Source organism: Ambystoma mexicanum, chromosome 5q (genome assembly GCF_040938575.1).
Source record: "Ambystoma mexicanum isolate Mex_15411 chromosome 5q, UKY_AmexF1_1, whole genome shotgun sequence".
In the NCBI taxonomy this organism is placed as follows: Eukaryota; Metazoa; Chordata; class Amphibia; order Caudata; family Ambystomatidae; genus Ambystoma; species Ambystoma mexicanum.
Genome location: NC_090933.1, coordinates 833774655 through 833798522, shown reverse-complemented (window position 1 = coordinate 833798522; position 23868 = coordinate 833774655). Strand labels below are relative to the sequence as shown.

At 45.5% G+C, this 23868-nt stretch overlaps 1 protein-coding gene across 2 annotated transcripts in view; it reads right to left on the bottom strand.

Moving 5' to 3' along the window:
- RIPK2 (receptor interacting serine/threonine kinase 2) overlaps positions 1 to 23868 on the bottom strand; it is a 610101-nt gene that overhangs the window by 404682 nt on the left and 181551 nt on the right. For both annotated transcript variants that reach the window (XM_069621311.1, XM_069621312.1), the window contains exon 3: positions 13005 to 13160. In XM_069621311.1, the coding sequence (XP_069477412.1) occupies positions 13005 to 13160 (156 nt within the window). The remainder of the gene's footprint in view (positions 1 to 13004; positions 13161 to 23868) is intronic.

Genomic DNA, 23868 nt, shown 5'->3' with positions numbered 1-23868 from the left:
AGTACAGTGAGTGGTTTAGAGGAGAAATATAGCTTGTAAGTGAAAGTGAAACTGTTTTTTCTTTTACCAGGGATTCCCGGCCTGACGACAGGCAATATTCATGAGCATGTGAATCCATGACAGACCCCATGCTGCAGAAGAGGAGGTTCACTTCAAGGAAGATGAAGATGTTATTTGACAGATGGTGGAAGAGAATACTATGCCTTTAGAGGTTGTGGAGGCAGACAGCAGATGTCCATAGCCACAGCAAGTGTATCCTGAGTTGGAAGAGTCACTGGGGGATAGCTCTGTGATCAAATAACTACTGTCCTGAATGAGACCAGGGAATAGTAGTGGCTAAACCGCCTACTCAGCCCTCACACCTCTACAAGCTAACAACGATACCAATCATAAAAGAGAAACAGGCACAGCCAAGGGATCTATGTCCTTTTCCATTTGTGTTAAGGTGGGTTAACTCCAGGCTATGCTTTTAAGAGGGGTGTCAATGTGATGACAGTAGTAAAACAAAAAGCAATAATACAAAAGTTCATAATAAAGGAATGTCAATCAAGGTTCTAGAAAAATATTTTAAACTTTATTTAAACACACCAGATGCAATATAGCGTTACTTTAAAAATCACTAGCAAATAACCCATCCCTGTGTAAAGAACACAGAAAAGGCAGCATGTAGAGAATGCAAGCACTCTGCGTAATGCATCTGTATCAGCGGTGAAAGACAATAAATCAACAAACACTGTCATCCCAAATAGTCTATGGGCCTCATTACAAGGTTCTCGGTAAGTAATCGCATATACCGGCATGCCGGAGCCACTGTGTCCGCCAACCTGTGATTCCAGAAATTCCGGAAGATTCTGTGTTGGCGTGCACACGCATTCCAGCATGCCGGAAACTGTGGCACCGGCATGCCAGTAATAGCAACAAACCCCCCCAACCCAGAAAAATGGCAACACCGGCGCCCTCTGTTCCGCAGTTACTGTGACCGGAAATAGGGTTCGCCGGAACAGGAAATCGTCCACCGGCCATTACACAATCCATTGCAATCCTGACAGCGCAGGCTACACACAAGAATCCTGAGCACAGAAAGCCAAACATCAAGATGACATCAAGAGTCTGTGCGACCCAGAGGCGCAAGCCATGCTTCAGCGAGGCAGAGCTCAACATGTTGGCGGACACCATTGTCAAACGTTTTGATGAACTTTTTGTGACTGATCAGCGCAGGCAGGCCCAGCTGTGCAAGAAGACCATCTGGGAGGAGGTTGCCCAGAAAGTCATGCAGTTGGCACAACCCCCACACTGTGCGTGACTGCCACAAGAGGTGGGATGACCTGCGCTTGAGGGTGTGCAACCTCTTCTTGGCCCAGCCCAGCCAGGGCATGGCCACAGGTGGTGGCAGCACATCCCCTACCCACCTGCTGCCCTGGGAAGAGACGTGCAGCAGTGTGCTGCACCTCGAGTCAATAGAAGGGGTCAGTGCTGCAGAGGCCGGAGCCATGACATGTGTGGAGGCTGGTGAGTACATGTAACCCCAATGTCGCATCAACCTCCTTGTCCACCCTGCACCCACTACAGCAGCAAAATATGTCAAGTGCGCCATGCACAACATCATTACAGCCCTGCGAAACCCCCACGCCTGAGACCTCCAACATGTGTGCACACAACAACATACACCATCCCCCAAAACCTCACTAATACCACAAACACACATAGAACAAAGCACAGGCACCCTGTATCATCAAAAGAACATGCTCCTGCTGCCACTCAGACACACATCCACCTGCCACAGCAAAATTAGTGTGTGTCCGGCGTGTTAGCCCTGGCACAAAGTCACGTCAGTGCCAAGCATCTTCACGACCCACAAATGACCAGCGTCAGACACCAATGAAACATGCGACTCCCACGTCCCAGCCAGCCTGACCTGTGAGCACAAATCGCCACCTATCCCTGTAAGTGCTACAGGCAGCAGGCACATGGCGGCCTCATCCATGGCACAACCCTCCCAAACACAATATCACACAACATGTGTGCCACACCCCTACCATCCTACCCAACAATTGCCAGTACACCACAACAGTATATCCGGCACACCACCCACCATGTACGTACATCACACATCCACCCGCACAGAATGCATGACATAAGCATGTGTGCACCATGCCATGTCTCCTGCCATGTCCCTCACACAGCACCATCATAAAAAACCCAAAGCATGAATCTCTGCCTCATGAATCCACACTCATCACTGATGACCTGCCTTTCTGACTCCCTCATGCACATCATCTGGCAATAAGGATGCCCATCCAACCACCTCAAGGGGCACCAGTTGTCGACACCGAGGAACACGACGGACCCCCACCACCACCTCAACCCAGGACTCCACAGCCTCAACAGGCACAATTGTAACTGCAACCCCAGCTGCACCTGTCGAGCCACCTGTGGCCTCAGTTGTGCAACAAGCCCCGCCTCCTTTGGCCCCAGTGGTGCAACAAGCACTGCCTCATGTGGCCCCAGTGGTGCAACAAGCCCCGCCTCATGTGGCCCCAGTGTGGAACAAGCCCAGGCACCTCAGGTCCCACAAGCTGCACCCACCCCGGCAGCTCCAGATGCTGCAGTGCTTCCACCACCACCCCAGCCACAAGGCTGTGAACATGCGTGCATTGTAGAGGACCCAGCTGACGGTGGTGCTGTGGAAACGGGAGATACCACTGACCACAACATTGATGAGCCCATGCTATTCAGCCCCATAGGCACAATTATCCCACAATGGCCACCCTTCCCCAGTGTGAGGGAAATGGATGGACAACTGTGCAGAATGAAACAACGCCAGGATTTACTGACAGCCCTGGTGCAGCAGCACCTTCAGGAGGTGCAGCTCATGCACGTGAGCATCCAGGCCAGTGGACGCCGTAATGCATGTGCACTGGTCACTGTACATGTGCTATCGTACAGATGTCAAAGAGGGTACGGGAGGGGAACAGTGTTATGTCCTCTATAGCAGAGACAATGGCCATGCTAAACCAGGCTTTCCTTCGGTGCAGAGCAGCCCAAGGTGGCGTTCGGGGAGGCTGTCCCACTCGGCACACAGCTGTACGCCTGAGCCAAAAAGAGATCGGAAATAGGCCATGGACACATGTGTCCTGTCTGTGACTTGTTTAAATGATCATTGCCAAACATGACATGAGTTGCCTATAGACAGTTGGGGAGGGATAGTTGGGGAGGGTAAGTGGGGAGGGATAGTTGGGGAGGGGTATTGGGGAGGAGTAGTATTGGCAGTTAATTTGTTGCACATTATATATATCACAAATTACAGTTGGTGTTGCATACAAAACATGACTGCACATTGATTATTCAGTGTGAGTGATTTTATTAATGTGCAATGCCCAGTGTGCTAGCTGGCCAGTGTGTGTGTCAGGTGATCAGAAGTAGTGGTGAATAAGTTCCTCTCATGCTACATGTCCATCCATGCCATCACGGCGCTGTGAATTTGCCAGCTCCTCATCACTCATATCCTCCTCTGCCTCTGGTGGGTGCATGTCCATGTCGGGGCGGTGGGACGTTGCGTCTGATACACATATTGTGCAACATGGCACAGGCAAGCACCATCTTTCCCACGTTTACAGGGCTGTACATTAGTGTTCCCCCCGATCTGCTCAGGCAGCGGAACCTCACCTTTAACAGGCCAAATGTCTGTTCAATTGTGCAATGAGTACGGCTATGTGCACAGTTGTATGCCTGCTCATGATGGTTGCCTCATGGGGGTCATCAGCCATGGCATCAGGGGATAACCAGCCTCACCTGCACGGGAGCAACAGAAAGCGTTCAATGCCATGCTTCGGTCCATATCATGTTGGCACAGGCTGTATAGTGTTCACTTTAATATATAATAATGCACATGCAGAATACAGTTTAGGTAGCATATGTCCTATTTTGGGTACTAGAAATGCACATTGTGATAATGTGTGGTGGGTGTGTGGTGTGCAGTGGCTTTGACATGGCCCATTCATAGCCACCATGACCTCTGACTCTTTCAGTGCAATGCACAGAAATGGAACTGATGTATGTTATTATTGTGTTGCAATGCAATAATACGTTTATGGCCAGGACACTAAATCATAGATATGTACAGCAAATAATTTCAAATTACAATCCGAAGCATATGTGATTGTGCACTACTAACAGGCAAGGGACTTGCCTAATTGGTGTGCTTGCCAATGGTGGTATGTGGGTGGGGATTTAGGATGCATAGGTATTCTCTGTCTTTGCATCAGGTGGTGTGGGTTTTGTTGACTGTTTTTTTCTTCATTTTGTCACTTTGGTGTGATGCATTGTGGTACATGTAGTGCTTTTCGTATTGGTGTACGACATTGATGTTGTTATGCATGCACAGGATCATTTACTTCAATTGAGACACGCCTGTCAAGGCCTTGCACTCAGGCATGCTATTACTGTTTTGCACCTTGATTTCCCCCTGTACACTTGCACGTTCAGTGCACTCACAAGCCATAGTATGTTGTCTCCCATTACCTTTTGTAACATTACTTGTTGAACTTCATGGTCTACTTTCCCCTTTAACCACCCTGTCTTCCCTCTGTGCACTTTCTGGGTGTTTAGCTAATTGTATAAGTGCATAATAGTTGGACAACAAATAACTGAATGCCTACACTGCGCACAGCCACTGCTGATCAGTGTTATACATGCCCACAATTCAACAGTGCATATGCCCTTGTGTTTACACTCACCCAGCAGCCAGGTAGGCTATGGTTTTTTCTGACCGCGCCCCCCCAATTCAACAGTGCACATACCCTTGTAGTTACACTCACCCACCAGCAGGTATGCTATGGTGTTTTCTGCCTCCCCCGCACCTCAACTCAACAGTGCACATGCCCCTGTAGTTACAGTCACCCAGCAGCCAGGTACGCTGTCCACTGTGACGTGCCATGTACCCAGGCAGCGTGGAGTTGCGCAGCACCATGGAGTGGTGGGTTGAACCGGGGAATCTGGCACAGCAGTGGGTGATGAGGTGGCGGGCATCACACACCATATATACGTTCAGTGAGTGATATAGTTTTCTGTTCCGGTAGATTGCTTCCACAGCATGCCCGGCCACCAGCTCCATGTGTGTGCAATCCAATGCACCTATCACGTCTGGCATGCCTGCAAGGGCAAGGAAGGCAATTTTTGTGGCATTCACCTGGTCAGCAGTCCTGGGTAGGCTAATGTGGATTCCAACGTGACGAGTGCATCGATTACCTGAAACAGGACACGCGAAAAACAGGGTTGCGATATACCATGCAGTACACCCACGGTGTGTTGGTATGTGCCTGTGGCTAGGAAGTGTAGCACAGACACTACCTTGAGCAAGGGGGGGGATGGCTGTACGGATATGTATCAGACTGACCAGGTCATCATGGATCAGGTCCACTATGGTAGTGATGGTGTCCCCGTCTAGCCGGTACAGGGTGTGGATCTGGCTTTGGCTCAGATTGAAAGGTATGGCCAGTATGCGTGGAAGTGTTTGATGCCTGCAGGCTGCAACCTGCTGAACATTGGGCTTTGGCTGGGCCATGATGGCACTCCTCCTCCTGAAGCGCCTCTGCCGCATCCTCGGTTTCCCTGCCTCTTCAAGTAGTAGGCCTGCATGCAGGGCCTCCAGCTCCAGTACTGCTACTGCTAGCATGGTAGTGTTGGAAGGGATGTGGGGTGTAGGGGTGGTCCTTTTGTGCTGTTGCAGTGCTCATTGGGACCATCTGGGTTGATTTTGGACACCTGTGGCATGTTTCTACACACCTGAGTCTATTTCTTGGAGACCTTCCTGCAGTAGATTCCACTGTACATCGGCATAACTAGCAAGCAACGCAGTGTTGTTTGCTATGCGCGTGGAAAAGGCAGCTTCCGTGGTGATTCGTTTTCCCAAGGCGTACAGTCTCTTCGACTCCTAATCAGGAGGCGCCTCTCCTGTAGCAAGGGGTACCCCTGCCCGTGTTCAGGTGGTGGTAACCACTAGTGAATCAGGGTGGCATGGCCCTTAATGTATGTAGGGTCAGTAGGCGATGAGCGAAAACATTTCTCCACCCTCGGATTTACTGCCCTAGTCTGGGCTGGTGTGATCAAGGAAGGAACCAGTCTCCTTTTGATGGAAATGAGAAGAGGTATGGCTTGGCTGGAGGGGTGATTTTCTTTGAGGATATCCTCCACAAATCCTGTTCAGTCTCCTGGGTGGCTATTTGAAAATATTCAGCCGCCTTTCTCAATATGGCGTTGAACGCCATCTGATCGTCCACTGGGGAAGCCTGGCGGGCTGGAGTGGAGGGAGGGGAATCCAAACATAGGACATCAGGGTCCTGGTCGTGAGTAGGGAGTGCCCATGGTTCCGCCTCAACCTGGTGACTGTCTCCCGTGGGATCCGCCTGGTCACACATAGTGTAGTTCTGTAGGCAGTTAGTATCCTCCTCCTAAATGTCCTGATACGTGTCCATCTGGATCTCGCCTTCTGGGTGGATGGAAGTGTAATCCTCCTGAGAAGGTCCAAATTTTACTAGAAAATTAGAAACGGGCACAGAGGGAGGGCTCCTCCCGAGGTCTCTTGGGGGTAGGTTGCTCTGAAAACGAGACAAACTTCTCCAACCTGTCCATACACCCTTCAAATTTTTCACTGGTCCATCTAGATGAACCAGAAGGGTCCAAGGGTGGAAAACGTTGATTCTCCTCCCTATGGTGCCGAAATATGTCTCCAATAGAGCTAGACAAAGGCACAGGACTCTCTTCGTCCTCGGGGCACTGTGGTGCGTCTTTCGACGTGTCCGCGGACCGCTCCTTGCACTTCGTCGTCTCTTTAGACCTCTCCTTCAGCCCCACTGCCGAAGCAATCCTAGCAATGCTTTCAGAGATGTTCGGTGAATCGAGCGATTTGCCAGTTGACTAGGAGGCCTAACAGTAGATTTTTCTCCTTCAGGGGCGTCGGAGCGTCAGCTAAGCGCACTTCGACGGCCAGATGTGTTTTGGAGGTAGCGCCCTTTGGTTTAGAAGGCCCAGTCGCAAGACACTGCTGCGGATGCGGAGAAGGCTGTTGATCTTGAAGATCAGAGGATCCCGTTGAAATTTTCTGCGGTCCTGTTGGCGTTCACGCCTGTTTCGACGGTACCGTCAAAACCGGGGTTGGGATTGTGTGTTTAGTGTGGCTTCGGTATTGTACGCCCCTGTCACCCGGTGTTATCCTCATGGCATGACTCGCGTCAGGCCTAGCGGGGTCAGGGACAGGCGTGGCGGATCTAGGAGTGTCCGTCATGAGGTCGATGGTATCCAACACGGATACCTGGTCACCACTAGTACCCCCGTCACTTTCGGCGGGTGCGGCGGTGGGGGAAGACGATCCAGCCCGCGACATGCAGTAGGCCGCCGACAGCTTAGCGCAGCGCTCCTTAAGCGTTTTAGGGCGCAGGAGTTTACAGGCTGTGCACCGCGCTTCGTCGTGGTCAAGGGATAGACAATTATTGCACTTAGAGTGCTCCTCCTTACAAGGATATCTGGCGCTGCAAGAGGGGCAAACCCTAAATGGTGTCCTTTACATAGTAAAAGGCAATAACGGCGATGACCAGACCTAGAGGGTAAAGAGGGGGAAAGAGAAGAGACATAGCTAAAAGGATATGGCCCCCCCGACCCCACTCTCCCTACTGTGTAGGCCGGCCAGAGGGCCCGGCCACAGGGACGGCTCCGCCGCCAGATCGTAGGCGTCAAAAGTTCACTGCAGTCTTCGGCGTAGTCCAGGAACCACCATCGAAATGACTTTAAGGGAATAATCGACAAAGTTGATAACAAGGTGATAACAATGTCTCTTACGAAAGAGCTCCGCAATAGGGCGTCCAGTAATCTGGGTAAAAAAAAAACAATCTGAGGAACCTCGACGCGTGAGGGATTTTGGGTACACTACACGTCACGATAGGGATAGTGTTACAGACACGCCTAAGTCGACGTCCCCTTTCGGTCCAAGAAAGGCAAAGATGCAATACTCCGCAGTTACCAATGGATGTCGGACCATATGCACAGCATGTGATTCTAAGCAGATTAACAAGCACCAGAAATATACGTTGCAAGAGGCCAGGAAATAGCAGCTTCCCCCTCCAGCAAAGAAACCTAACCGCAAGTGGCAACTTCCTGTCTTAAACAGCACGTAGCAAGGTCAAGAGACGCTTTTTACACCATTCAGATCTGTTAAGCAGTCAAAGGACAGGAAGCACAAAATATACACCAAATACACGCGCACAGTTAAAAGTGTGTACAAGCAAGTGACATGCATTACCCCTTCAGAAGCCCAGTTAATATAATGCAGTTTGAAGTTGTGTGGAAGCAAGTGACACGTGTTACCCATTCACTGAACGGAAGCCCAGTTACTATAGTGGAGACAATCAGTGGACACAGACAACACCTGTCTTATAAGTTTGTACATAGGAATGTTGTATGTTCAACAGACAAGGCAACACTCTAAGCGGCAAGCTCTAATCTCCCAAATGGCGGGTGTGACGCATAGGTCTGATTCCTCTGTTACATATAAAACGCAGGCTGGATTAAGGGAGAAAAGGAGGTTTGCACAGCAATCAGCAGACTCAGGTCGTGGGGGCTGGGGAGAGATCGGTCACAGATCCCAGAGCAGAGGCGAGAGAGAGATAAGCAGGTCCCACTGGACAGGAAGCCATGGTTGGTTTATGTGCAGCACATCTTGCCCTAAAGCATGACTTAAATATGGAAGTCTTGCTGTGTGCATTTTGAGACTAAAGGCATTTGGTATGTTACACCACTCCATAGCATAGCTCAATATAGTATAAATCCCAGGTCACTCAAGCTGCTAAACTAAAATGATCACTTGTCCTTTTCTAGATTTCCATGTTCTTCGCTCACATAGCAGTTCTTTTCTTATGTATGGTTATTTGCTATTTTTTAGTGGCTTTTGTTATGGCATGTGCAAGGCAAATTAGAGCTTGTAGAAGACAGATGTGATATTAAAAATAAATGAACCTACTACCCTCATGGTCAATTGCATATTTCTGAGTAATGCATTAGAATGGTATCTCTTTGAGTCCAAAGAACTCCACTCATTTCCTGGCTGCATTGGTTAAATTATGATAATGGGCGCAAACACTCAGGAAGGCTGTCCCAAGTGCTAGGTCACCTCCTGGGGTGCATATTATCATAAAACATGACTTCTGACTCCATGTCCACTTCCCACAGCCTCGACTGAGGTGGAGGGAGAGTGCAGGAATCGAGCTTGACCACAGGCAATCAAGTCAGCCACGTATTGCCTTAAGAACACTACAACACTCTGTTTGGGAAGGAAGAATAGGTCTGCCCGATCTCCAGCGATATTACTGGGTCGCACAACTGGGAGTGGTGAATGACTGGCTGCATGGAGACTTCAGGCTACCCGACATTACAATATAAAAGTGATGGATGAGAGGGATGCTGCCTATTCAAGTGCTTTATAGAGGTTGGAAAGGGAAGACTGCCCTCCCACAAATGATACAACCCACTTGGCAGGTATGGTCAGAAGCAAACAAACACATAGGATGGGTGGGTGAGGACTAGGTTGACCCTGGATCAACCCCTCTGCAATAAGTCACACCTACCAGAGATACTTAAAATTAGACACTTTAGAGGCTGGGAGGAATGCGGGAAATGTACCCTAGCAGATATGGTGCAAGAGTGTATTATAGTTTATACATGTGTGCCATACACCAGTGGACCGGGGGCATATGGCCGCTCAAAAAAAAAACATATGGACAAGACATAGCTGAGGTCGATCACCCATCAGTAACAATACTGTCTACAGATAAACATTATCTGAACATGAAAGTCTTCAAGCACCATTTGAAAAGTTCTTTGGATTCGATCTTCCTGAGATCTGGTAGGATCGAGTTGCAAGCTATAGGAGCAGCCGCAAAAACCCACCTTTAATGACCATGGTAAGCTTAGCCCTGGGCGCCACAAGGAGATTGTCCTTGTTAGATATCAAGGAACTAATCTCAGGTTTTTTTCTTAGACTTTCTGAACGATAAGAGGGGTTCTTGCCAGAGAGGCAGTTTTAAGTGATAGATAGTTGGCAAAAAGAAATTCTCGTCTCTATCGGCAGCCAATGCAGCTTTTTTCTGGCTTCGGACACAAATGCTCTTCTGTTAAAACCTACCACAGCTCTGACAGCACCGTTCTTTATAATTTCCAGTCTGGCGCAGTCCCCTTTGCTAATGCCAACCAATAGACTACCACAGTAGTCAATTTTGGTGCCTACGATGGCATAACTGTGACAGAAGTAAAAATAAAAAAATAAAAAAAATAAAACAGTGACAGAAGTTTGATATAGTACACCAAGGTAGAGATAAAGTTATTCACCTGAGCCCGCATATTTAAAGTGTGATCTAAAATAACTCCCAAAGTCTTAACTTTCGGTTGTGTTGATATTCTGCAGCCAGCTGCATGTGTTGATGCTGTGTCTAGCTTCAGAATTCTGCTTGGGAAGCACACTACCATTAATTCGGTCTTTCCATCATTTAGTGCCAATTCATTCTGTATCATCCACGTCTATATCACTTTGTATGCCTCATTAATCTTGACGACATTGTCAGTGTATGCTTCTGAGAGGGGAATTACGCATTGGGTGTCATCTGCGTAGTTAGTGAAACAAATTCCCCTCTCCTCAAGCAGATTGAATAGAGGACAGTAAAGATAATATACAAGGATTGCGAGATACAGGCCCCCTGTGGGACTACAGAGTAAGCGCTCTGGGTCGGCCTCCATATCCACGCTGCAAACTCTCACTTGTCTCTCATCGAGAAAGGATTTAACCCATGCTGCAGCTTCAAATGAGAAGTTTGCGACACTTTGCTATCTGTCGATCAAAAGGGGATGATCGACCAAGTCAAATGCGGCCGATAAATCCAACAGCATGAGTATGGCAAGTTGTCCTTTTTCAATATACTGAAGAATAGAGAATTTTAAGGCTAATAGTGCTGTCTCCGTTGCATAACCTGGTCTAAACCCAGACTAGCATTTAATTAAAATGACCTTCTTAGCCAGATCTAAAATCTGCTCATACGCCACTCTGTCAAGGATTTTTTTTAGCAAGAATTATGTTTTCATAATGGTCTGTAGTTGCTGGCCAACAAGGGGTCCAGTTGAGGCTTTTTAGGGAGGGGAGTAATCCATGCATTTTTTAATTCTGTGGGTACACAGTTCTCCTTGAAGGAGAGATTAACCCATTTTTTGATTGTGCATATCAGTGAAGGTAGGCAGGCCTTGATCCTTTTTGCTCGGCATACATCGCCCTTGCATCTTGTGGGTTTCAGTTTGCTCACAATATCTGTCATTTCCATTTCTGACATAGTCTGTGGTAGTGATAGGCTTCTGGGGTAAGTATTTCCGTCATGTTTAATGCTTTTCTTTTTTGTGTAATATTGTCTTTAATCTTTCTCAATTTCTCACCCATAGCTTTCTCAATCATGGTACACCATGCAACATCTTTGGTAGGCCCCTCCCTCTTTTCAGTGCATGGGTGTTCTAGTTCTTTTAAGATTTTGAATAATTCACAGGAGTCATGTTCTACATTGACAGTTCTGCTGTCGTACATAACTTTCTTGGCATACGTGATTGCGGTTTTGTAGAGTTTTGCTGTTCTGATATATTCCTCCTTGTCCTAAGTGCAATTAGTGTTTTTCCAGATCTTGAAGCATTTTCGTTTCTCAACTTTGTTTTTGTAGTTTTTGAGAAAACCATGTATTAACTGTTTTGCATGTTACCGAGCGTGTGTTATGTAGTGCAATTGTATTCACTTCTTTAGAGGTAGTTTCAGAATATAGCTTTGAAATGTCTGTGGAGGAGTCAGGTATTTTTATTGTGATGCTGGAGAACGGGTGGTATCTTTTTCCACATATTATGGGAATGCAAGCAGATTCAAGTCTATTGGGCGAAATGCATTGGCAGGCTGACAGCGGTACTGGGTTCTCAGGTGCCTAAAGACCCGCAATTAACATTGCTTGGAATCTGGGGAGAGGCTGTGTTCACAAAGTATGAACAAGTGTTTTTAGCTGTAACAATCGGGCTGAGGAAAATGACCATTGCAGCAATGTGGGGCTCAGCAGATTGTTCATGACTCAGATGTATGTCCCTGGAGAGAAGAGTTTATAATGCACAGGGTTGCCTCTCAACATTTCAGAAGGCAGGTGGGAGGGGGAGGGTTAAGGAGTATTATTATTTGATTTCACCTGATATTCATTATGCTGACCGATGTGTACCCACTTGTGTCTTTCTTTGCTGCTTTGTTGTAGATTTTTACTGAAATCCTCTGATGATATCCAATCAAACAATATTATATGTGTTCTGTTTCTGTTATCATTTTAAAACAAAGGTTTGATTAAAACAAAAAGATGTATGGGTTATAAAAAAGCAAGGCTTGTGCTTTGCGAACTATGGAATAGCAGAAGCATATGCAGTGCTAACTAGTCCCAAGGCATACATTTCATCTTCCTGTGGCCCCTCTTACACAGCACCTTCCAGAGGTGGGAAAGCAAGGATCATGTTTAAGGGATTCTCACAAGAGGGTACCTGCCCGTGAAAATAAATGCAGAAAAAAGCAGCCCTCGGTTACTCTGAGTCTACCAAATCACCTCTGTTCTCCATGCAGTCTGTGCCACTTGCACCATCCATCAGCAAAGCCTTTAAGCTACAACTGAACCCAGGGAGGAAGAACTCAATTTTGTTGCTTCTATTGACGCAACAAAGTAAGTGGTGGACCAAAGTTGGGTGATGATCACATGTATTTGTACCATCACTGGCATGTCTATCGCATAGAGTTCAGATGGACCAAACCCTGTGCTAAAAGAAAACTGTTACAATGTGGGATATCAACCGATAAAATGAAGATATATGCAGGCATGGCAAATGAAAAGCTACAAATTAATTCTTAATGCAGGCACGGCACAAAACACAGAACGTAGGCAAATGAAAAGCTACAAATTAATTCTTACCTTCACATGGAATTCACTGTCCATCAAAATGTTTTGGGTTTTTAAATCATGGTGCAGCAGTGGAGGGTTCATGTTGTGAAGAAAATTAACTCCCAGTGCAATTTCGTAAAGAATACGGGACCTTAACGACCACGGAACATCAGGATAATCATCTTTCTGCAACATACACAAAATAATGTGTTTATTATTCATAATTTCATTGAAAAAGCAAAAGCAAAGAAAGTAGGTGTAACTGCTCAGTACGGTCTACAACCCATGAAAGTGATCGTTTTTTTTAATGAATGTGTAGTTGCATAATTTAATTATATGTGGCCATGGCATTTTTGATAAATGTATATGCCCCTAAACAAATGCATGTACAATTAGAGTGTGCGCGTGCGTGCGTGTGTGTGTGTGTTTTGTTGTGTTAAACCGACAATTTACCATCACTTCAAATAACGTTTTTTCACTGAATTTCAAGGGTTTTGTTACACTATATCTCCCATCACCTTTAATTCTGCCTTTATTTCTGATAACATAACAGATGGCATATCATTTATTATTTGTTATCAATATCTGTTTTTCAGCTTTGCAAAATCTGGTTCATCAAGTATTACATTTTTTGTGTCCACTCGATAAGTATGGATTACTAATTGTGTACTGGTACGAGGGAGAGGGATGTGGGAGTAATGACATGGATTATTATTGGTTACTGGGATGAGGAAGATGGAGGCGATGGTACAGATATGATTAAAAAAAAGGTACTGGGACAAGAAAGAGGAATGTGGAGGTAATGCTAGTGATTACTATTGTGGTACTGTAACACTGAAGAGTAAAGTGGGGTAGTGGGGGACTGTGATGAGTAAGAGTTGGGTGGGGTAGTGAGGGACTGAAACAAGAGTGAGGGGAGGTTAGTGGCGGACTGAGACAAGGAAGATTGAGATAGGGTAGCAGGGACTATTACAAGGAAGAGCGAGGTGGGGTTAGGTGGGGAATGACGAGGAAGAGTGAGCTGGGGTAGCAGGGGACCGATCAGAAAGAGTGAGCTGGGGTTTTTAGGTAACTGTGAAGAGGAAGAGAGAAGAGGGTAGTGGAGCACTCTAATGAGGAAGAGTGAGGTGGGTGTGGTGGCGGATGGTGACAAGGAAAAGTAAGATGGGGATAGTGGGAGACTGTGATGAGGAAGAATGAGATGGGGATACTGGGGGACTGACAAGGAAGAGTGAGCTGATCCTTCCTATGCTTGAAAAGGTTATTAAACATATCATGTTTGCATTTCCTATGGATGATAGGTTTCCCTTTAACTATAAGTTGACTAGTGTCACTCTATAATAATTTATATATTTCCTAGAGTGGAGCATTCAAAAGATGTAATAACAAAAATGAAGTATGTTATCCACAGCCATTAATTTGTTATCAGCAGACACAGTGAAATGTTTGCCTCTGGCAAATAGGCACATGAGTCAATGCAGATACAACTAAGCATGCAGAGGAGTTCTAGGTCGGAACGTTGACGGAATTCAAGTCAGGTCACTAACAAATCGGAACCATTACCAATATTCTGAAATCAGAAACCAATTAGCAGCACCTGAATAGGTTACAGCCTCCCTGAAGAATGTTTGAGACAGGAAAGTATTAGGAGGAGAAAATCAACAGAAGAATTGGAACTGCAACACATGGGATTCAACCCTCCCTGTTATTACTGCATCATGGGATTCAACCCTGTTACTACTGCATGTTGTTGGGATTTATCCCAGTTACTATTTGCATTAAGAATTTTTGACTGGGAGCTAGGGTGCGCGTCTGACCTACTTTTTTCATTACCAATATCACGTTACGCATTACAAAATCAGAGGATTTCATGCAACATTATGGAATTATCCATTTGTACTTGTTATCACCTTCCCGTACGTGGCCTTTGCTTATTTGTTTGCAGGTATGTGACTAAATCATGTGGTGACTAGAAGAGTCTACAGCCTTCTATTTACTTTGTACAAACTTACAGACCAATTTAGCGCAGAGGTTATTCAGTCGGACCAAACAAAGTTTTAATAAAATTACAGTATTTATTAAAACACATACAAAATTATTAAACACACTAGCATCTGCCCCTGTAAAGTATATACACAGTAAGTGCAGATTAGCTACTTTACATATACTGCTACAGGAACTTTTGCAGGAGGGAAATAAATAGGCAAAATTATCTAAAAGCGAAAAGCAGATAGTCACTTAAATGCCTCAGGTAAGGTAGGGAAATGAGACTTAACCAGTCAATTGTGGCAAACTAAGTCAGGGAGTTTGAGTGCCTAGTATGTCTGGCAAAGGACATCAATCCAACAAGTTCTCTTTACAGAAGACGGGTTTCTAATGAAGCAGAAGATTTGGTCCAGATGCATTAAAATGATGAACGGCTTGAAGATGTGTGGATAGTTTAGAAACAGGTAGCTCAGCTGGCTTTCTTTAGCAGCTTGACACATGCACAGCAGTAACTCTGGACTTAGATGGCAGTTAGGCGCATGAAGCAGTCTTGCAGCTAGATTGCGGTTTGATTTGGCTTAATGTCTCAAAATCGGCTTATAGTGCTTCTGCGGTTTGCTGAGCAACAGCAAGTGCCAGAGATAATGTCTCTGGACTTTAGGATGTTTGGGATCACCAGGCCTGGAGTTCTTTTTCTGCACTTCCCCCGCAAGCTGCACAGCCACCTCTAGGTACTTAGGCGTCCTGGTCTCTTGGTTCTGGTCCCTTGGCCCACAAGTACAGTAAAGTTCCAATGATCTTCCCGGGGGTCTCACTACTGGGCCCATGAAAGTTAGAAGGGTCTCCCTCCCTCGTGGATCAGATGTCTTCACCTATTCAAAGGAATTTTGATGTGTCAACATGTCTAACAAATACCTTAACGAATAGGAAGGCTCACAGTCCATTTGTAGCTGAATCCCAGTTGGAGATTGGAGGCCTTCAAGACTTCTGATGAGATCCAGTTGGGCTTTCTCTCTAGAGGAGTATCCACCATCCAATTTTTCTAGTCGATCCTGAGTGTATTGATCACACAGGCATTGATATACTGTGAAGCTAAGCATACCAATGCAGGGCACCTCAGAAATGAGGCAAAGGTTCTTTTATAAACAAAAACTTCTCTGCTGTCTTAGTTTGCCCATGTCCTACTTCCCTGAGAAGAAGGCTGTCTGTAATTATCTTTTGTTTTGATGGCCACCCTCTGCTGGTGAGAAACTAGGAGCCTTGGAGATATCAAAGCACGTACTGGGATGGGCTGAGACCATATGGTATCTTCTGGAGTGAGAAATCTTTGTCAGCAAATGCTTATTTCATTAAAAACGTTTTCTGCTTTAACTGTGTTCCTAATCATACTAAAACAATCCCCTTGGCCAGAATGCTGCTATATATTTAGATTTATATAACCTCCAAAATGCTAGAACTCCAGATGCAATTATGTCACAAGATGGTTTATTTATACTGTTGACAAAGGTAGCATCAAAGCAGTGAGATCAACAGCCACCCACGCACAATACGAAAGCACAGAGATCAACAGCCAACCAAGCACAATGCAACAACATATAAACATACTGACATGATTCAAGTCATCCCAAAAAGGTCAGCCATAATAATATTAGACTAGGACAACCAAACAAGCAGAAAATGTATAGCCTTAACGAGGATAGGTATTATGCCATATCATTCTCAACACCCTACAGCTCTTCATCCATGTTGTGAAAAAGTTATTATTATAGTATTTCCTGAGCACAGACATAGCTTTGGGAAGCAATGGGAATCTTTATAAGTCATAGGCGGAAGTAAACGATGAGGGAGGTAGGTTGCAAGGGAAGCTGAGAGAAAGACAGAGCGGCGCAGGCTGTTCTGCGTAAGCAGTGTCCTAACAGCTGTGCAGAGATCCTTCTTAGCTGTACGGAGGGGCAGTCGAGCCAAGGGCAAGCTGAAGGCATCCCAGACGAGCTGGTTTAAGCAGAGTCACAGAAAAAAAAGGGGGTAAGTATCAATATGGTGGAAATTAACCAGAACCCTTCAGCAGGGGAATTTGGCCCGGTGTCAAACTGACACAGAAGGCGCATCATCCTCTGTCTCGGAGGTACAGAGGGACCGATGAAGTAGCCTTATTCTAAATTTAGAAGTGGGGGCTTGTTCTGCAATGTGTAAGGGTTTATAGTCTCCTAATCTCATCACTAACCTAATATTAGACAGGGGTGGGGTGTAACTAACGGTGAATCCATGTGTGGCCAGAGCCCGTACTGTGACCTCCATATCCCCTTCTGTATCAATGGAAATTGAGTCCCCTTCTTCCCATGTCCCTGTTTCCTTGGTCTCTTCTTCCCTCTGGCTACTGAAACAGTTGTTGGGCGGGGCCTAAGCCACTACCCCCATGGAGTCCATTCTACCTGTTATACTGTTTCCCAATCTTTTTCATCGTCCTCTTGACTCTCATCACTTTCCCCCACCTCCGATCCGGAGGAGGAACCCTGGATAAGTGTGCAGGTAGGTGATCGAACATTCTCATTCATGGTCAACACAGGGCAATTAAATCTTGCATTAGGGAAGGTGAGTTCCCCTTGTCAGACAAACAATGGACACACAGTGATTCCCTTGGGATATCCAGTCGGTTCCTTTTACTGAAGATCTTCACATTTAGGTAGGTACTCAAAATGTATCTGCCTTTTGTTGTATTATACAGATACCCCACCAAATATTTTGGGAAGAGAACTCCTTAGTAAGCTGCAGAAGGTATAGTATGCTCAACTCCAGCTTTGTATCCGGTAAGAGAGACAGCACATTTTCATGCATATTGCAGTGACAGTGCGACTAGGGGGTTCCTGTACATTCAGATTTGTTTCTTTATGGGGTGATGGTTTTGTTAAGTTGGGTCCCGGGGATCAAAAATCAGACATGGCGGGTAACAATTAAGTTTTTATTCTGGCCTGATGTGCTGCAGAAGTAACACCAGGCACTATAGTTACAATTCTTCTAGATCTAGAGTCGATAGTGATCAAGAAGAACAGGTGGTTTTCTAAGGCACAGATGAGGAAGGTGGAGAGTGGCGCACAGTTCTGTGCATCAATCCGACCTTATCGCTAAGGGGCGTTTCCGATGAGCAATTGTTCGAAGACACCGTAGACACAGGAGAGATGGTGTTTGAAATTGGGGTGCCTTGCCAGATAGCTATCGAGCAAAGGGAAGTACCACAGACCATGCTCATCGTTCAAAATAAATCGCCATATCGGAAGGAGGATTTGGGAAAGGTACCAGACCATTTGTGGAGCACCAATCCTCATGAAGTGGGGATGTTAAAGAGTGGTGGAGCGGTGAGGATAAAATTTAAATCTGGTGCGATATTACAGCGGGTAACCAGTACCCCATGTCTATTTGTAATTATTTATTTATAAAGCGCAGCCAGACCCAGGGGCATACGGGCGCATAAATTAGATCTGGTTACAGTTGCAATTGAAAGCAGTCAATAAGGGTTACGTTACATTGCAGTTACAGGTGGGTACAAACTTAGTCATGCAAATGCATATATACATAGTCTAGTGTAAGTACATTAATTACAAAAGTGTGCCAGTGACAGTCGATCATGCTGGGATCAGGCGGTTAGGCTGTCATAGAGTCCACGTTGTGAAGCCAACACTTAGTGTTATGTTTAAATAGGTTAAATGAAGGTTCTGCTCGCAAAAGCGCAGGTATTGTGTTCCATAATTTAGAGGCTTGTACAGGGAAGCTAGCACCACCCGAGTTATGAAGTTTAAATCTCGGTATGGACATAGTGTTAGCTTGTGCTGCTCTAAGTGGTCTTGAAGAAGTGTGAGGTGTAAGTTGGTTGGTGAGGCAGGCTGGTGCAAGGTTGGCCCTGGCTTTATGTGTAAGGGCCAGAGTTTTAAGGGATATTCTGTGCTTGACTGGAAGCCAACGTAGTTTGCGTCTGGTCTCCGAGATGTGCATCTTTTTGGGGATGTTGAGGGCAGCTCTGATGGCATTATTTTGAATTACTTGCAGTTTGTTGATATTTTTGTAGCTAGTGCCTAAGTAAAGGGCATTACAATAGTCTATCTTGGATAGGACTAATGCTCTAGCAAGAGTAATGCAATTGGGTGAGGAGATGAACGGCCTACATGCAGTGATCAGCTTGCAGGTGTAAGCGGCTGATGATGCTACTGCATTAGTTTGTTTGGAGAAGGATAAGGTGGCATCGATGTAAACCCCAAGGGTTTTGGTGTTATTTGACACGGGGATGAGATTGCCATCTATGGTGAAGGATTTAAATGCGGGATTGAGATTTTTGAGTTTGGCGTGAGTGCCAAGGATGATCAACTCGGTTTTTTCGTCATTGAGACAGAGTCCATGATGTGCCATCCATGCTTGAATTACTGAGTAGATTTCATTAAGGGTTTTGCTGTCTGTTTCATAGTTCCCCGAGATAGGAATGAGTATCTGGGTGTCGTCCGCGTAATTGGTATACGTGACACCCAGATAGTCAAGGATATCAAACAGGGGTTTTGTGAATATATTATAGAGTGTCGGGGACACACAAGAGCCTTGCGGGACTCCACAGGGTACTGGTGAAGGTTCAGCAGAATCAGTGGGAGAGGGATGTAGGGAGGCAGATGAAGGGAATCATGAGACAATTATGGCATTGTTGAAGCAGGGCATAATACAGCCTTCTGTGTCCCCATTCAATATGGCTATGTATCCTGTGAAGAAAGCAAAGAAGTCCAGTTGGAGGATGGTCCAGGATTTGTGCCCCCTCAATAATATTATTGCGGCAGACTTTCCCATGGTAATGAAACCTGCCACCATTCTCTGTAACATCCCTACTGGGTCAACTCACTTCACAGTGATCAATTTAAAAAATGCGCTTTTCTCTGTTCGCTTACACCACCATTCTCAGTATTTATAAACACAAGGGGTGCCTGATTTAAGTCCTTGGTCCTCCAGGCTTCACATACTCACAATCAACAAAAATGGACCAACAGGACAGGGAATAACCAACTCAATACATTTATCTATTTAGAAATGCCAATAAATGCTAAATATTGAATTCAAAAATCTTTTATCATATCAAAATTATATAAAATACTGTTTTTAAAACATCTAAACAAACAAATACCTTCATATTCAACTCATACTGAATCGCTCCTACCATTCATTCCATTTTCATTTTTTCAAATCAATAACATATATTATGTGGCCTATTAATGATTAGCCACAAATTCCAATTTCCACAATGATATAAGTCTTCCACCAAATGATCTGATGGTTCCGTCTATGTGCTCCTAGTCACACAGACATAAGTCTGCACGTGTTTCTGTTGTCTTTCAGGACGTCACCAATCTTCGCCCCTTTACTCTCGCAACCTTCGTCAGGACCAAATATGGGGAGTTTCCTTGTTACCATTAACAACAAATAGGGTGAGTAACAACTCAAAATGGTCATCTCTAAGCATATTATGGTGGAAAAAGCTCCAATTTCTATTTCTTCAAGGGAGGTCATTTGCTCTTTGTATCACACATCAGGAGAATAGGTTAATCAGATGGTTCAGATTCCTTCATCTACCTATGCTGCTATCAATTTCCAGCAATTGTTTTCAGAAATTCTCTTTCAAATGTTCATCCTCTTATTTTCTTTCCTCGTCCGTACCCGCGATTCCTCACGTTATCGAGCTTCCGGCGCATTCCTGTCCTGCTGGTCCATTTTTGTTGATTGTGACCACCGTTCTCAGTACATCACAGCGTTTATGTATCGTGATTCGAGCACACAAGGTTGCCCCAGGAGTACTGTGAATATAAGTGTCATTAACACAGTGGTTCTAATGGATTTGGGGAATTTACATGTGTCCAGTGCCGTAATTCAGTACGTGAACCATCTGTTGGTTTGTAACACCTCAGAGGAGCAGTGTCAAGGAGACTCCTTTACGCTCCGCACCCTGCTCGCGGAGATGGGGTATAAAGTGGATAAAGAGAAATGACAGTACTGCCAACAGAGGTAGTATATTTGGGGCAAGTAATATTGCATGCAGGATGGAAGGTAATAACGTCAAGAGCCACCGCAGTTCATAATACGCCTCAGCCAGTCACAGTGAAACAGATGCAGCATTTTTTGGTTTCTATTGTAGATCATGGATCTTTGATTACTCCCGTCATACCTGCCCAGGGCTCCCACAGTCCTGCTTGTTCTTACTTCCAAAAAAAACAAACAAAAAAACACCCCAAAAACATTTTTGTTTTCACTTTTAGGATGAGGTCTCATGCCCCCCCGCCTCCACATGGGAATGCAGCTGCACCACCCTCCCCCCAAGGGGGGAGAGCCCCACAGTTTGAATACCTCTGCTCTAGAAAAGAACAGGAGCTCTGGAAGAAGAGAGGATGTGCTCACTCACCAGCGGATTTGTTGTGGAGACAGCAGCTGACGTGGAAGGTCGTGGATAGGTTATTTATAACGCGCTTAATACCCAGAGGTTTCTAAGCGCGGACCCGGGGATCGAACCCATGTTGCTCCATGTCATCTTGCTTCCAAGGCAAGCACGTTGCCGTTGAGCTATCCTCCCGAGTGCAAGTAATGCCCATAGAGCTGTTTCTTTTGGCTGTAGAGCAACTACATTACCCGTTGCATACTTCTCACCGACAAATCCCAGCAGAGCTCCAGGAAGAGTGGTTTATCCCGAATCTACAGGAACAGGTAAGTAGATGTGTACTGAACTGTGCAGTGTGCAAAGAATTGAATCCTGGAAACACAGTAAAGTCGGTAAAGGGAATCTTGCATAGGCACTCTGGGATTTTCGGGGAGCTCCATATCGACTTCGTGGATATGATTACGAGGTGTAGTAACTATTGTTATTTGATTGTTGTCACATGTTTATTCTCCCGGTGGCTTGAGGTTGTTTCCTGCATACACCCTGATGTTAAATCAGCAGCAACATTTCTGGTATGAGAGGCATTTCCACAGTGGGGAATTTATGAGGTTGTAAAATCCAACAATGGAACCCACTTTTTTTAATGCCTTCATCACAGAAATCACTACCTTAGGGCTTTAACAAAAGTGTTAAGATTATATCTTCACAGGTTGTGTCTTCTCACCAAAAGACTACAGGAGAAAACAGTGAGGAAGCCAATGATCCACGTATGACACAGCTGCCCTTGGGAGACTGCATCTTTGTCTGCACCTTTGTGCATCGCTGGAACGAACAGCGCTTCCATGGGCCTCACCGCATAATCTACGCAACTCTGACTGCTGTGCAGGTGGAGGGCAACAAGAACTGGATACGTCTCAGTGATAATCGAAGGGATACCGGCACCCCTCCACTGGTGCAGGAAAAGGCACAGAGTTAAGTATGCCCTAAGGTTCCACCATTCAGTCCGGTGCAAAGTGGGGTGCGAATAGAGATCCGGAAATTCAATATTTTGTTTAAGAAAATAAATTATGATCCTCATGATATGATATTTATAACGCGCCTATACACAAGTGTCATTGTGTCTAAAGATGGAAACCAGTGTAAATACCGAAGGTTTAAATGTATCTAGCTTTGTGGAATTCGAAGAGATAGTATGGAGACAAAAAAGAAATGTTGATATTGATTTTTCAAACAAGGGGAATGATGAATTAGAACCCACTACAAATGTACATGGTTGTGCAGCAGATAACATGGTATAGCCATATGAGGAAGGTTGGGAGAGAGAGATCCGGATATTGCCAAATCTTCTCTCTCATCCTTCATGCTTCTGTCATCCCTAAGGTGTTTATTCTGAAAGAGGTAGAGGTAGCAGATGCACTATGTCTAGTGCACATTGCCCTTTAAACTGCCCTCAGACCCTGCACAGGGCTATCAGTCACAGCATCAATCTTTCCTATCACTGAAGACTGTTCAGTTGCCAATCGTGAAGAGTAGACAAATATATGGTGTATCCAGAGAGCCCAACTGCGTCTAGAAGGGACTATTCTTTCTAAAGATTGATGGGAGCAAGGGGGGAAGAGTTGCAGAGCTGGAGGACTATGGGAATTCTCAGAAGAAGGGGTGGCACGAATAAATCAAGAATGTGGGACTGCATGGAGAAATTACTTGCAGCATCCGATGTGGCTCAAGGAGCCAGAAAAATCCGTTAAGATACAGACACTTACTCATTTTTGCTTTATGTTTTAAGGACGATGGCACAAATGGGAACTGCAGTCGCATGCTTCACATCGCTGATCTGGCTGGAGACACAGACGCCATTCTGGACATTTTCTGGACCTGTGGAACAAATGCATACAGGTAGTTGCCTCCAGCCTGGCGAGGTGTGTGTAACTTCTCCACCCTTCATGTGCCATTCTCCATCATACCTGAGGAGTACTTGGTTCTGGCCCATACAATGCCCAAGCTTACATCTGTGCCCCCTTTGTCCCCTGTGCCACTTGCGTCCCCTTCATCAATGCATATGGACAAACCAATGACTTTCTTCGACAAAGGGAATCAGAAACTATTCCAATGCACCAGGATGCCTCATCAAAAGCTTTAATGGACAGTCCTGATCAGTACCATCTGTTTAGCCATCCTGCAACTTTCTTCAATTCTCTTCTGGCACCTGGCATCCAAGCCACATTGAATGCCAAGTGGCTCCAGCTGACCAGATATGAACTTTTACTATTTGTCAAAATGTTTGAGTCAGCGTTTAGTGCCATCAAAAAAGAGTTACAGACACTTATGCTAATGACTTTGCAGAATAAGTACACACTTGACCTCCTGACAGCAATGGAGGGGGGAGTATGTCATAAGGTTGCGAGTACTTGCTGCACATTTGTGCCTCCCAATGACACAGAGAATGATACCCTATAACAGACTATCACAGCCTTACATAAGCTTAGAATGATTATGGAAAATGAGGCAGGCATT